Raw genomic sequence first — 12,500 nt, forward strand, 5'->3', positions numbered from 1 at the left:
TAATCGATCAGTTGGCTCTCACATTCGATCAGTTGTGTCCCTAATATTCGATCAGTTGTACTGATTTATCATCGATCAGTTGGCTCTCACTTTCGATCAGTTGTGTCCCAAATATTCGATCAGTTGCACTGATTTATTAGATCAGTTGTGTCCCTAATATTCGATCAGTTGTACTGATTTATCATCAAGGCGATCAGTTGGCTCTCACATACGATCAGTTGTACTGGCTTATCAATCAGTTGTGTACCTAATATTCGATCAGTTGTACTGATTTAACGATCAGTTGTGTACCTAATATTCGATCAGTTGTACTGGTTTATCGATCAGTTATGTACCTAATATTCGACCATTTGTACTGGTTTATCGATCAGTCGTGTCCCTGATATTCGATCAGTTGCACTGATTTATCGATCAGTTGTGTCGCTAATATTCGATCAGTTGTACTGATTTATCGATCCGTTGTGTACCTAATATTCGATCAGTTGCATGTGTCGCTAATATTCGATCAGTTGTATTGATTTATCGATCGGTTGTGTACCTAATATTCGATCACTTAAGTCCCTAATATTCGATCAGTTGTACTGATTTATCGATCAGTTGTGTCCCTCATTTTCGATCAGTTGTACTGATTTATCGATCAGTTGTGTACCTAATATTCGATTAGTTGTACTGATTTATCATCCATCAGTTGTGTCCCTGATATTCGATCAATTGCACTGATTTATCGATCAGTTGTGTCGCTAATATTCGATCAGTTGTACTGATTTATCGATCAGTTGTGTACCTAATATTCGATCAGTTGTACTGATTTATCGATCAGTTGTGTACCTAATATTCGATCAGTTGCATGTGTCGCTAATAATCGATTAGTTGTATTGATTTATCGATCGGTTGTGTACCTAATATTCGATCAGTTGAGTCCCTAATATTCGGTCGGTTGTACTGATTTATCGATCACTTGAGTCCCTCATATTCGATCAGTTGTGTCGCTAATATTTGATCAGTCGTGTCCCTAATATTCGATCGGTTGTGCTGGTTTATCGATCAGCTGTGCCCCTAATATTCTATCAGTCGTACTGATTTATTAGATTAGTTGCGTCCCTAATATTGGATTAGTTGTACTGATTTATCATCGATCAGTTGGCTCTCACATTCGATCAGTTGTACTGATTTATCGACCAGACGTGTCCCAAGTATTCGATTAGTTGTACTGATTTATCGACCAGTTTGTACCTAAGATTCTATCTGTTGTACCGAATTATCGACCAGTTGTGTCCCTAATATTTGATTTAGTGATCAGTTAGATTGCGCGCATAATATTTATCGATCAGTTGAATTCGGTCAATTGCGCACAATGAGTGGATCAGGTTTTCTTGTTATTTAAGGATATCCTATTAGTAGCACTTGGGCCGTGTTAAACGGTCCTGACATTTCACCCGACATCCACTCGACATTTTTCGGATCAAATGTTGCGCGCGTTTGACATGGTCACCCGACAATTGTCGGGGCAATATCGGCTGCAGTTGAATTCGCACCTTTCCAAACATTTGTCGGATCAAATGCTTGGCTAGGTTCTGTAAGCTACAAAGGATTTTTTCCAATTATTATGTATTTTGGAATTAATTTTCGTTGGGTGCCTCAGTAATATTCGATATGTTGTACTGGTTTATCGATCAGGTGTGTGCGTGTTATTCCATCATGTTTAGGTTGTGTCTCTAACATTCGATCCGTTATACTGATTCGATCAATTGCGTGCAATGAGTCGATCCGGTTTTCTTGTTATTAGATCAGTTGTTATGTATGGATATATATCCTATTAGTAGCACTTGGGCCGTGTTAAACGGTCCCGACATTTCAACCGACATCCACTCGACATTTTTCGGATCAGATGTTACGTGCGTTTCACATGGTCACCCGACAATGTCGGGACCGAACTTTTGTGTTGGGACAATGTCGGCTGAAGTTGAATTGGGACCCTTCCACACATTCGTCAGATCAAGCGTTTGGCTAGGTTCTGTAAGCTACAAAATAAAAACTCTTTAAAACTGTTTTACATGGTGTCTTAGTGGGACTCCGATATAATTTCGCTAAAAATGGTCAATAGCGCCGTCATATTTTAGACTGTGTAATATTCGATCTGTTGTGCTGGTTTACAGATCAGTTGTGTGCGTGTGTAAGTTGCCGGTATCCCTAACATTCGATCATTGGTTCAAAAGCCGATTGACTCTAATCCCAGATGAAAAACTAACCAAGGAGTTTATTTCTCTATTCCCAAATGCTGTACGTCACCAACATGACCAAGAACGGTGGCGAATTACAAAGAAACAACTGAGACAGTGAATGTCATGGCGGCTGGACTTCCCGACTCATGCTCCGTCCCTTTGGTGGTTTTAGCGGTTCTTTTTCAGTTGCTGCTATTTAATTGCTACCAAACTACAAGCAACAATCACTATCCTACTCGAAAGCTAACAGAGAATTTCAACGCATCAACTTGGTGGCTTTTCAAGCCGGCGTCTTGCATAGCGAAAGGTGTGAGGGTTCGCAGCTTCAATGGTTGTATTGGTGGTCTTCTCCTTTTTTGCGGTGACATTTCAGGCAACCCTGGCCCTGGCGGACGAAGTGAAACTAAATTTGGAACTAGGCATCCTTGTTTCCAACTGAGGGAGAAGGGTCTGAAACTTTGCCATCTGGGTGTGCGTTCCCTTCCCGGCTTTTCTGGGGAAATCAAAATGCTCATGCTTATGAGTGGTTTCGATCTGTTTGCAATGAGTGAAACCTGGCTCGATTCTACTTGGACTTATCCTGAACTTGCAATCGACAAATGTGCAGTCTACTGCTATGACAGGACTGATGCTAAAGGATGTAAAAAATTCGCTTATATGTCGACGTATTGATCTTCTCGACAAAGAATCAAACGCTGAGTATGTATATGTTAGATATAGAAATCTGCCAGAGGACTAGACACTGTATGCGACGTCATGTGACGTCAGAAAGAGAACCATGTGCTTTTGGAAAGAGAAGTTATGAACAGTTAAGTTTAAAACCGTGGAAATACACGTGGAATAATTCGACATTGTGTGGATTTCTTGTGTAACATTTTGGGGGCATGTCCGAGAGAAACTGTGGAATAAAGTGGATGGTTGTAACTGTTTTGACGGTCGATCGATCACTGTGTTCGAGGACTTGAGTGTATCGCCGCTATTACACCTTAATTTTAAGTTTCGATGGACAACGTTTTGTCGAGCAGGATGCAACGGGTTGTAGTTTAAAGGGAACATTTGGTGTGGACGGCTGGTCATAAGATAGTGGGGCGCAGATTCGAGGCCAGGGAAGGTAGGAACGCTGTTTTATTGGATTTTATGTATGCTGGTTTCTGATTGTGTTGTTTATACGTAAAAGCAGAATGGCGGAGGAGAAACTGATTCTCCTGGATCGCAAAATTTTGTCGTTGGACTTGACTAGGTTATGTGAATTTGCTCTTCATGCTAAAGTTGAAAAGTCGGCAGTAGAGGGCAAGAGTAAATTAAGTGTTATTCGGGCCATCAGACGAAAAATTGAGGATTCAGTTGAGGATTTGTCCGACGATAATCAAATTGAATGTGTCGATGAGTTACTCGCACATTTGGGCCCACCGCCACTCGAGGGAATGGAAGATAATTACGGCCAAGAAGAATTAGAAAGCATAGGCGACCTAAAGAAACTCAAGGAAGAACTGGGTACATTAGAGTATAAGCAGCAACAAGTCGTGAAAAAATTGGCAAAAATGCAGAAAGAAGAGCTTACTGACTCAGTGAAGGACGAAGGCACGATCAAGTTTCCTGTTAAAGCGTTTGAGCGAAGCATATTCCGCAGGAATTTTAAAATACAAGGAGTGGTGGGCGACCCTGGTCAGAAGGATAAGCTGGGTTATCAAGCTCTAATATCCCAAATAGAATCAGGGCTTGCCAAGGGATACTCGGATAAGGAAGTAGTTAGTGCCGTAGTCCGTGCTATACAGCCAAGCCTGCAACTAAGAAGCTATCTAGAAAACATGACTGACCTAATCCTTCCCTGGCTGCATAAGATTTTTCGCTTCCACTTTAATGAGAAAAATGCCACAGAAATTTACCAGCTTCTAACAAACATTGCCCAGCTGCCCAATGAAGACCCACAGTCATTTTTGATGAGAGCACTCACAATTAGACAGAAGATAATAGTGCTTCAAAAGAGTCTGATAGTGGGTTTAAGTATGATGCTTCCTCAGTGCAAAGTTTGTTCCTGCATGCCTTGGAAACCGGTCTCCCTGATTAAACCATCTGTACAAAAATAAGACCTGTCACTCAAAACCCAAAAGTCGCAGACGAAGACCTCATTGGAGCAATGAGCCTAGCCATATCGGCAGAAGTCGAGCGAAGTAATAAGTTCAGTCTTACCAACAGGAGAAAGTCTGCAAAGGTGTTCACCATTGAAAGTGCAGTAGAACCAAACTCAGAAAAAGAATTGGAGAAGGACTCACAAGTCCTAACTACACTGAAGGCTGTACAATCAGAGCTGGCCACAGTGAGGAAGTTAAGCCGGACCCTCCGGGAAGTAGCAGGTAACCAGAAAGCAGACACTATGATACCTAGTCATCATGGTGGGAGTGGAGTGAAAGCTGGAACAAGGCGACCTGGTTTCCAAGAGTGTAGAAGGAAGGGGGAAGGCGACCACTGCCCACATTGCTACCACTGTGGTGGCGTCAACCATATTTCACGCTACTGTCAGACCAGGCTCAGAAGTTATCCGGGAAACGCAGCCAGGCTACCCCCACGGGACAGGGAGTAGCCTTGCCAGAAAAAGAGAAGTCCCACCAGTGTAGTTGTTGCCTGAAGCCCGATTGCCATGCACACACAGTTACTACAGAGCTCAGGGTGCCAGTCTGTTTGGTATTGTTAGGTGCGTTGCCAGAAGGCTTTCTCTGAGAAAGAATAGTTTACAGAAAAGGGGTTAGGAGATGCCCAAGACAAAGGTGTGTGTGCTAGTCACATCACTCCCAGGCAACAGGAACGCATAGTTAAGCTGGTGGGAAGAAAGTGTTTGGTAGATTGCTACCTGGATGACATGGCTACGAACGTTTTATGGGACACAGGAGCCCAAGTGTCAATTGTTTCAGTAGATTTCCTGAAGAGCCAACTACCAACAGTCAAAATAAGGGACATTGAACACTTAATTGGTACAGATGGGTCCATAAGTTTGCAAGCAGCAAATGGGACGAATATCCCTTACTGTGGATGGGTAGAGATTGGTGTAAGGCTAACAAATGAAAATGAGACAGATACTAGGGTTCCGTTCTTGGTGGCAATGGAGAACATTGAGCAGCCCATCATTGGTTTTAATGTTATAGAATTAATGGTCAAAAATACTGAAGGCAAAGAAGATGATACATTACTGGGAAGGATGTTAAGAAGCTTTAAAGTGAGTAACAGTGGTGACATACAAGCGTTGATAAGCCTAATGCGTACTACCAATTCTGATGAACTTTGTCTAGTTAAATCTACAAAGAAGCCACACACTTTCGCTGCAGGGGAGACTGTTCACTTACCTTGTCGTGCTAATACTGGACCAATCTACCATAAGACCCCTGTCATTTTTGAGCCAGATGAGTTGACAACCTGGCCTGCAGGACTGGCAGTCCACGAATCCCTTACCACTGTGAAGGAGGGTGATGCAACCATCTTATCAGTCGCAGTGACACCTGAGACACCGTCCTCATGCGAGGGACCTCCCTGTGAAAAAGACACACCGGCTGAATGGATTGAGAGCGACTTTCCCTGGTTACTGAAGTTGATTTGAGTGGACTGACGGTAAAACAAAAGGAGCAGGCAAGACAGTTGTTGGTTGAGGACGCGGATGCATTTGCAACGAACGATGATGATTTCGGCTGCATTCCCGAATTGGAGATGGATATTAGATTGACTAGTGACCATCCAGTGCAGAAGAATTACATTTCCATACCCCGTCCACTCTACCCAGAAGTTAAAGGTTACGTTGAAGACTTGCTGAACCGAGGCTTCATCCGGAAGTCCAAATTGCCTTTCTCAAGTAGTGTTGTCTGTGTTCGAAAGAAAGATGGCGGAATGAGGTTATGTATAGACAACAGATAATAAAATAAAAAAACAGTGCCAGACCGGCGTTAGACAGTCTAGGGGGCAAGTCGTGGTTTAGTGTTTTGGATCAGGGAAAAGCCTATCATCAGGGGTTCATCGGCGAGAAAAGTCAACCGTTAACTGCGTTTATTACACCTTCGGGATTATACGAATGGGTGCGGATGCCATTCGGACTCATGAATGCGCCCGCAAACTTTCAAAGATTTATGGAGAACTGTCTTGGCGAGCTGTGTGACGAGATGTGTATCCCCTACTTAGGTGATGTAATCGTATTCTCAGAAACATTTTCGGGACATATTGAACATCTGCGTAAAGTTCTCCGTCGGTTGAGGAGTTATGGTGCGAAGCTTAAGCCTGGAAAGTGTGCATTGTTCAAACGGGAAGTGTCTTTCCTTGGAAGAGGTATCTCTCAAGACGGGTACCGGATAGATCCCAAAGCTACAAATGCAGTGATTGCAATGAGGAATTTAAAACCGCGGACCGTCGGAGAAGTAAGACGACTCATGGGTCTTCTTGGGGTGTACCGCCGTCATATCAAAAACTTTGCACAAATAGCAAAACCCGTTTACGATCGCCTCAATCATGACCCACTGGGGAAAAAGAATGCTATCTCAACCAGACAGAGCTCAGGGTTGCGTAGTGGACAGTTACCATCTTCGTGACCAGTGGAGTGGGAACCCAGACACCCTAATAGGTAAAATAACTTCACCTCCTCTACTGGCATACCCAGATTATAATACGCCATTCATTGTACACACCGATGCATCACAGGATGGCTTGGGAGCGGTCTTGTATCAGAAGCAGAACGGCTCTACCTGAGTAATTGCATATGCCTGTAGGACTCTGACCCCGTCTGAACGCAACTACCACATGCGCTCTGGCAAATTAGAATTCTTAGCATTGAAATGGGCAGTGACAGAACAGTTCAGGGACTACCTCTATTACGCTCCTGAATTTGTAGTATACACATACAACAATCCGCTAAGTCAAATGCTATAGGATATCGGTGGGTGGGAGAGCTTGCAGACTTTAACTTTGAAATACAGTATCGACCAGGCAAGTTGAATGCTGATGCTGATAGCCTTTCTCGATTGCCCCGTGACTTCCACACCTACATGGACAGTTGTACTGAGAAGTTAACTCCCGAAAGCTTGCATGCATCAACCTCTGCAGTCCAGACATTGTCAAATGGGGACTCAATTTGACTGACAGCCCTGACCGATGAAGAAGAGGAACTCCATCTTGTCGACGCCCTGTCACTAGCATCTTGCAATCAAGTAAGAGTGGTGGATTTAATGAAAGCACAGAAAGAAGACCCTCACATTGGACGCGTCCTTGAATTAATCAAAGCAAACCACAAACCGACAGTGAAGCAAAAGTACCAAGAATCACCTTTGGTTCGTAAGCTCCTGAGCGAGTGGCACAAGCTTCATGTACACAGCAGGAGTGGGTAACTTTATCGCAACCAACAAGTTGTTCTCTTTCGTCGCACCGTTTACCGTGAACTCCATGAAGAAATGGGACACCTTGGTGCTGAGAGAGTGCTAGCTCTGGCCCGAGAGAGATTTTATTGGCCACACATGAGGGGAAATGAAGAGAACTTTATCCATCACGTATGCCGATGCCTAAAACAGAGACGTCCAAATCTACCAACAAGAGAACCATTACAGCCAATTACAACAACGGCTCCTCTTCGAATAGTTGAAGTATGCACAAGCGTACCCAACGAGGAATAAGACCGCTATTACTGCTGCAGACAAGATCTTCAACGATTTCATCCCACGCTTTGGGTTTCCTGAGAAAATCCATCATGACATAGGAGGCGAGTTTGAAAACCGTTTGTTCAAGAGGCTTGAGGAACTCTCCGGAGTAATGCACTCGAGGACTACTCCATACCATCCACAGGGCAATGGTTTGGTTGAGAGAATGGACCGTACGTTACTCAGTATGTTGCGAACCCTACCTGAAACTTACAAATCCAGCTGGAAAGACCATATAAATAAACTCATTCATTCATATAACTGCACTGACCATGAGTCAACAGGTTATACTCCATTTTTCCTTTTATTTGGTCGTAATCCTCGCCTGCCAATTGATGTAATGTTCGATCTCGAGGAGGAAACGGGAGCCAAATCACATGCTGAGTATGTTACCAAGCGGAAGTCTGCCATGCAAGAAGCTTACTCACTCGCGTCAAAATCTGCCATGAAAAGTACCATGAAAGGGAAAATGTTGCGCTTTTTAACACAACATAAAAGATAAGTCCTGGTTCATTCAGTAGGTTTATTGGATTAAAGAGATCGCGCTCTATGACGTCTCTAATTACCCTTATTACAACGATTATCTTATTTAGAACACCCTCGCTGGCCGGCAATTAATCTGTACATTACACGTCAATTATACCATAAGTTGTTTATCCAGTAGTTACATTAGTATAAGTTATTCAGTGTGCTATTGTTCATTATAAGTCTCTGTTATCTTCAATGCTGCCTTTCGAGCGGCAAGTCTTGACGGGGGTCTCATCTTTTCTTCTTCAGTCCCCAGTTCTTGGGTTTGTCTATTATCCTCATCATAATCGTTTGTTTTGATCTCAAGAGGATAAAGCTTTTCAATGGGTCTCGTAAGTTCTTTTCCTGGGTGTATCTTCACGTTTACAGACCTGACTTGACCATCTCTTCCTTGATGAAGGTTTGTTACGATCCCCATTCTCCAGTTTGAACGTGGAAGGTCATCATGTATAAGTACCACATCCCCCCTGGAGACTGGTGTTTGGTGATTTGTGTTGCATTTACGGTCTTGTTCACGTAGCCCGGTCAAGTACTCGTTGCGCCATCTCTTCCAAAACATCCGCATTATCGCTTCATAGTATTTAGCTCTCTTAACGAGTTCCTTTTCAGAGCTTGCAAAGGGATCATAGTCTGGATCTTCTTGAGGATCTTTCGGCGAATGGTCAGGTAATGTCATCAATCGATGTCCACACAGGAAGTGTGCTGGCGTAAGTTGAGGGGAATCATTAAGTCCCATGTAGGAATACGTTAGCGGTCTGCTATTCAATGTAGCTTCAACCTCGATCAGTCGATTAAGTCTGTGATAGGTTCCTTTCACTGAACTTGTGGCCACTGGTCATTCGGTGCTTTTAGCCACGATGGACCTTCAAACCATAATGCTCTATTCTGATAGAACATCGTTGTGCTTATTCCTCGTGTTATTAAGTCTGCAGGATTTGAGGATGTGGGACAGAACATCCATTTATGTGTCGCTGTTATTTGCGTTATCTTGCGTATTCGCGGGTGTACGAATGGTTGCAGTCTTTGTTTTTTTTTTTTTTTTTGTTTTTTTTTTTTTTTTTTTTTTTTTTTTTTTTTTTTTTTTTTACAGTTCTGTGCTTATAGTTTTTTTTTTTTATTTTTATTAATTTTTTTTTTTAATTTATTTATTTATAATATTTACAGGACGAACACTTACACTAATTACAATACTAATATTATACTTACATACATATATGTTGCACTGCTCATACTTACAGTATTTATACAAGCAAGCAGGACAAACACTTACACTACTTACAATACTAGCATTATAATTTTTTGTATTAATAATTTTTGTTTTTTTACTTACAAATCGCTTCCTCTACTTACACGACTGTACTTACATTATTTACATTAGAATACTTGCGCTATTTACAAAACAATATTTTCACCACTGTACTTACCAATATGATACTTAAGTTACTTGCAAAACAATTTTTACACTACTTACAATGCAGTGATTACACTACGACAGATTAGGTGACAGCACCCATTTTTGTTATTCTTGACTTGACAACTTAGTTAACAACGCAATCACAAACACAACTGCAGGTTCTCGCCCACGCCTCGCATCACTCAATCTGTATTTATTGATGAAAAATTTATGTTTTTAAAACAGGACCATTTCTTTTTGAAAACATGCATGGAGTTATTAACTATCGCAATTTTGTTTTCGATTTGTAAAGTGTTGTAAACAAGCTGTTTATACATTTCAAAACTTGGTCGTGTTTCTTTCAGTTTACAGGTGTAAATATGATGTCTGGCGAGAAGTATCAGATGGTGTAGTAGTAAATTTTTTGATTCAGTTGCAGTCTTTTGTTGGATGAAAGCCACGATAGCACAATTTGTGAGTCGCTCCAGTAGACGATTTCGCATTCCTTTCCGAGTTGTAAAGTTTTCGTGATGTACGTCGCTAGGTTGGCTCCTAACAGTGCTGCTAGTAGTTCCAATCGTGGAAGTGTTTGCGTCTTAACGAGTGCGACTCTTGTTTTGGCGATTACGAAGCTTGTTTGCGTCATGTTTCCTGATGTTCCTCGGAGGTATGCAACCGCATCGTAAGCTCGTTGACTGCTATCACAGAATATATGAAGTTGTTTGCTGGTGATGTTGTCACTGAAATATGGTCTTGGTATTTTGAACATGGACAGGTTTTTAATGTCGTCGAGCCATTTAATCCACTGTTCTTTTAAGTCATTCCTTATTTCTTGGTCCCAAGTCATATTTTGTTTCCATATGTCTTGTATCATGATCTTTGCTTTAACGGTGATAGGTTCAACAAATCCGAGAGGGTCGAATACTTTTGAGGCGATGCTTAGGACAGACCTTTTGCTCATCTTTTGTTGAGTAGCTTGTGAAATGTCGTTTATAATCTTATCGAGTGAGAGTGATAGCGTGTCCAGTGTCGCATCCCACTTTAGACCTAGTACTTTGGTTTGCGGATTTTAAGCTGCGCATTTGTCTACTTTTGCCTTGATGTTAAGAATTGGTGAGTTCGAATTCCATTCTCTCAGATTCATTCCAGCGTCCTTCAAATATTTTCGTGATAATGTATAGTATTCCATGGCCTTTTCCTGGTTGTCAGCCCCCGTCACCACGTTATCCATGTACATTCAGTTGATGAGGTCAGTGGCTATCCATGTATTTGCTTTCATTAAGTGATACTGGATTAATGATGAAATGGTATATGAAATGAATCATATATCAACTGCGGATATGAAATCAAGTGAAGCTATGATCTTCGCAGTTATGAGAGCAATTTTTGCAATTGCGTAGAGAAGCCTGAAAAATTCAGGACTTCAACGGGGTTTGAACTCGTGGACTCGCGATTCCGGTGCGACGCTCTAACCAACTGAGCTATGAAGCCACTGACGTTGGGAGCTGGTCATTTGTGGGTTCTAATCGTCCCGTGAGGAATGAATCAATGATGAAATGGTATATTAAATGAATCATATATGAACTGCGGATATGAAATCAAGTGAAGCTATCATCTTCGCAGTTATGAGAGCGATTAGAACCCACAAATGACCAGCTCCCAACGTCAGTGGCTTCATAGCTCAATTGGTTAGAGCGTCGCACCGAAATCGCGAGGTCACGGGTTCAAACCCCGTTGAAGTCCTGAATTTTTCAGGCTTCTCTACGCAATTGCAAAAATTGCTCTCATAACTGCGAAGATCATAGCTTCACTTGATACTGGATTGTTGCAATTAAAAGAAAGTGTGACGAAGTCGCTCCAAATAGGACGCGTTTGGAACCTATATGCTCGTAGGTTATCTGTATCGGTGGCTGGTTTGTTGATGTCTTTAAGCCAAGAAATCGCGTGGCGTCTCTAACGTTTGGGTGGAGTTCGATCTGGAGAAATGCCTTCTCGATATCGGCGATGAATGCCACATTGTGTGCTCTGAATCGGAGAAGAATTCCTGTCAGGTCTTGCATTAGGTTCTCTCCGGTGTGAAGACAGTCATTTAAGCTTGGTGAATTGGAGTTTTGCTTTGCTAAGGCGTCATAGACTATTCTCATTTTTGTTGTTGCGCTATCCTCTTTAAACACTGGGAAGTGAGGGATGTAGTGGACGATTTCTTCGTGGTGATGCATGTCCGGTACTATCTCTATAAATCCCATTTGAAGCTGCTCCTGCAGTTACTTGTCGTATTTGCCGATAAGTACGTGGTCTCTGTACTGCTAGTCGCAACAATCGCCAAGGTTCCAAATATTTCACTGTTTATTCTATCATCTTGTTTACCGGAAAGTATTCGAAATCTATCAACAGATTAGACTTGTAGTTAACAAATGCCGGGATTAATAGACATTAACAAAGAACGACATTTACATACCCATTGGTGTCTCTCAAATCTGCGACTAGTAGTGTCGGCTTCAACGATCTTATTAATCTATTACATAAAGCATTGTTACGTATGCCTCATAATACGTCATGCATTAATTTCGTGTTAGAACGAAACACTCCCCCGGGCATGAAAAAGTTATAACTAGAGTCAAAGGTCAAAAGATACTGAAAGGAAACAATCAGGTTTTGTTTTTATCTTCTGCTTCCTCCTTTGGTATAAGAACA

The 12,500-nt window shown here is 42.0% G+C and overlaps 3 protein-coding genes and 1 non-coding gene across 4 annotated transcripts; 1 reads left to right on the forward strand and 3 right to left on the reverse strand.

Moving 5' to 3' along the window:
• Positions 1–8,576: 8,576 nt before the first annotated feature.
• LOC137996263 (uncharacterized) lies at positions 8,577–9,149 on the reverse strand. The gene has a single exon (XM_068841675.1). The coding sequence runs from the start codon at positions 9,147–9,149 to the stop codon at positions 8,577–8,579; it is 573 nt and encodes a 190-aa protein (XP_068697776.1).
• A 1,057-nt stretch (positions 9,150–10,206) lies between these two features.
• On the reverse strand, positions 10,207–10,767 carry LOC137996264 (uncharacterized). The gene has a single exon (XM_068841676.1). The coding sequence runs from the start codon at positions 10,765–10,767 to the stop codon at positions 10,207–10,209; it is 561 nt and encodes a 186-aa protein (XP_068697777.1).
• A 709-nt stretch (positions 10,768–11,476) lies between these two features.
• Positions 11,477–11,549, forward strand: Trnaf-gaa (transfer RNA phenylalanine (anticodon GAA)). The gene has a single exon. It is a non-coding gene; the product is annotated as a tRNA-Phe (tRNA).
• A 56-nt stretch (positions 11,550–11,605) lies between these two features.
• Positions 11,606–12,052, reverse strand: LOC137996265 (uncharacterized). The gene has a single exon (XM_068841677.1). It carries the CDS (start codon positions 12,050–12,052, stop codon positions 11,606–11,608), a length of 447 nt encoding a protein of 148 aa, XP_068697778.1.
• Between the last annotated feature and the right edge of the window lie 448 nt (positions 12,053–12,500).

The sequence above is a fragment of the Montipora foliosa genome, chromosome 3 (assembly GCF_036669935.1).
Source record: "Montipora foliosa isolate CH-2021 chromosome 3, ASM3666993v2, whole genome shotgun sequence".
NCBI classification, from domain to species: domain Eukaryota; kingdom Metazoa; phylum Cnidaria; class Anthozoa; order Scleractinia; family Acroporidae; genus Montipora; species Montipora foliosa.

Bases quoted from the DNA above. Each gene is read 5' to 3' on its own strand.
- LOC137996263 (XM_068841675.1), bottom strand. From the start codon at position 9,149: ATGGGACTTAATGATTCCCCTCAACTTACGCCAGCACACTTCCTGTGT.
- LOC137996264 (XM_068841676.1), bottom strand. From the start codon at position 10,767: ATGAGCAAAAGGTCTGTCCTAAGCATCGCCTCAAAAGTATTCGACCCT.
- LOC137996265 (XM_068841677.1), bottom strand. From the start codon at position 12,052: ATGGGATTTATAGAGATAGTACCGGACATGCATCACCACGAAGAAATC.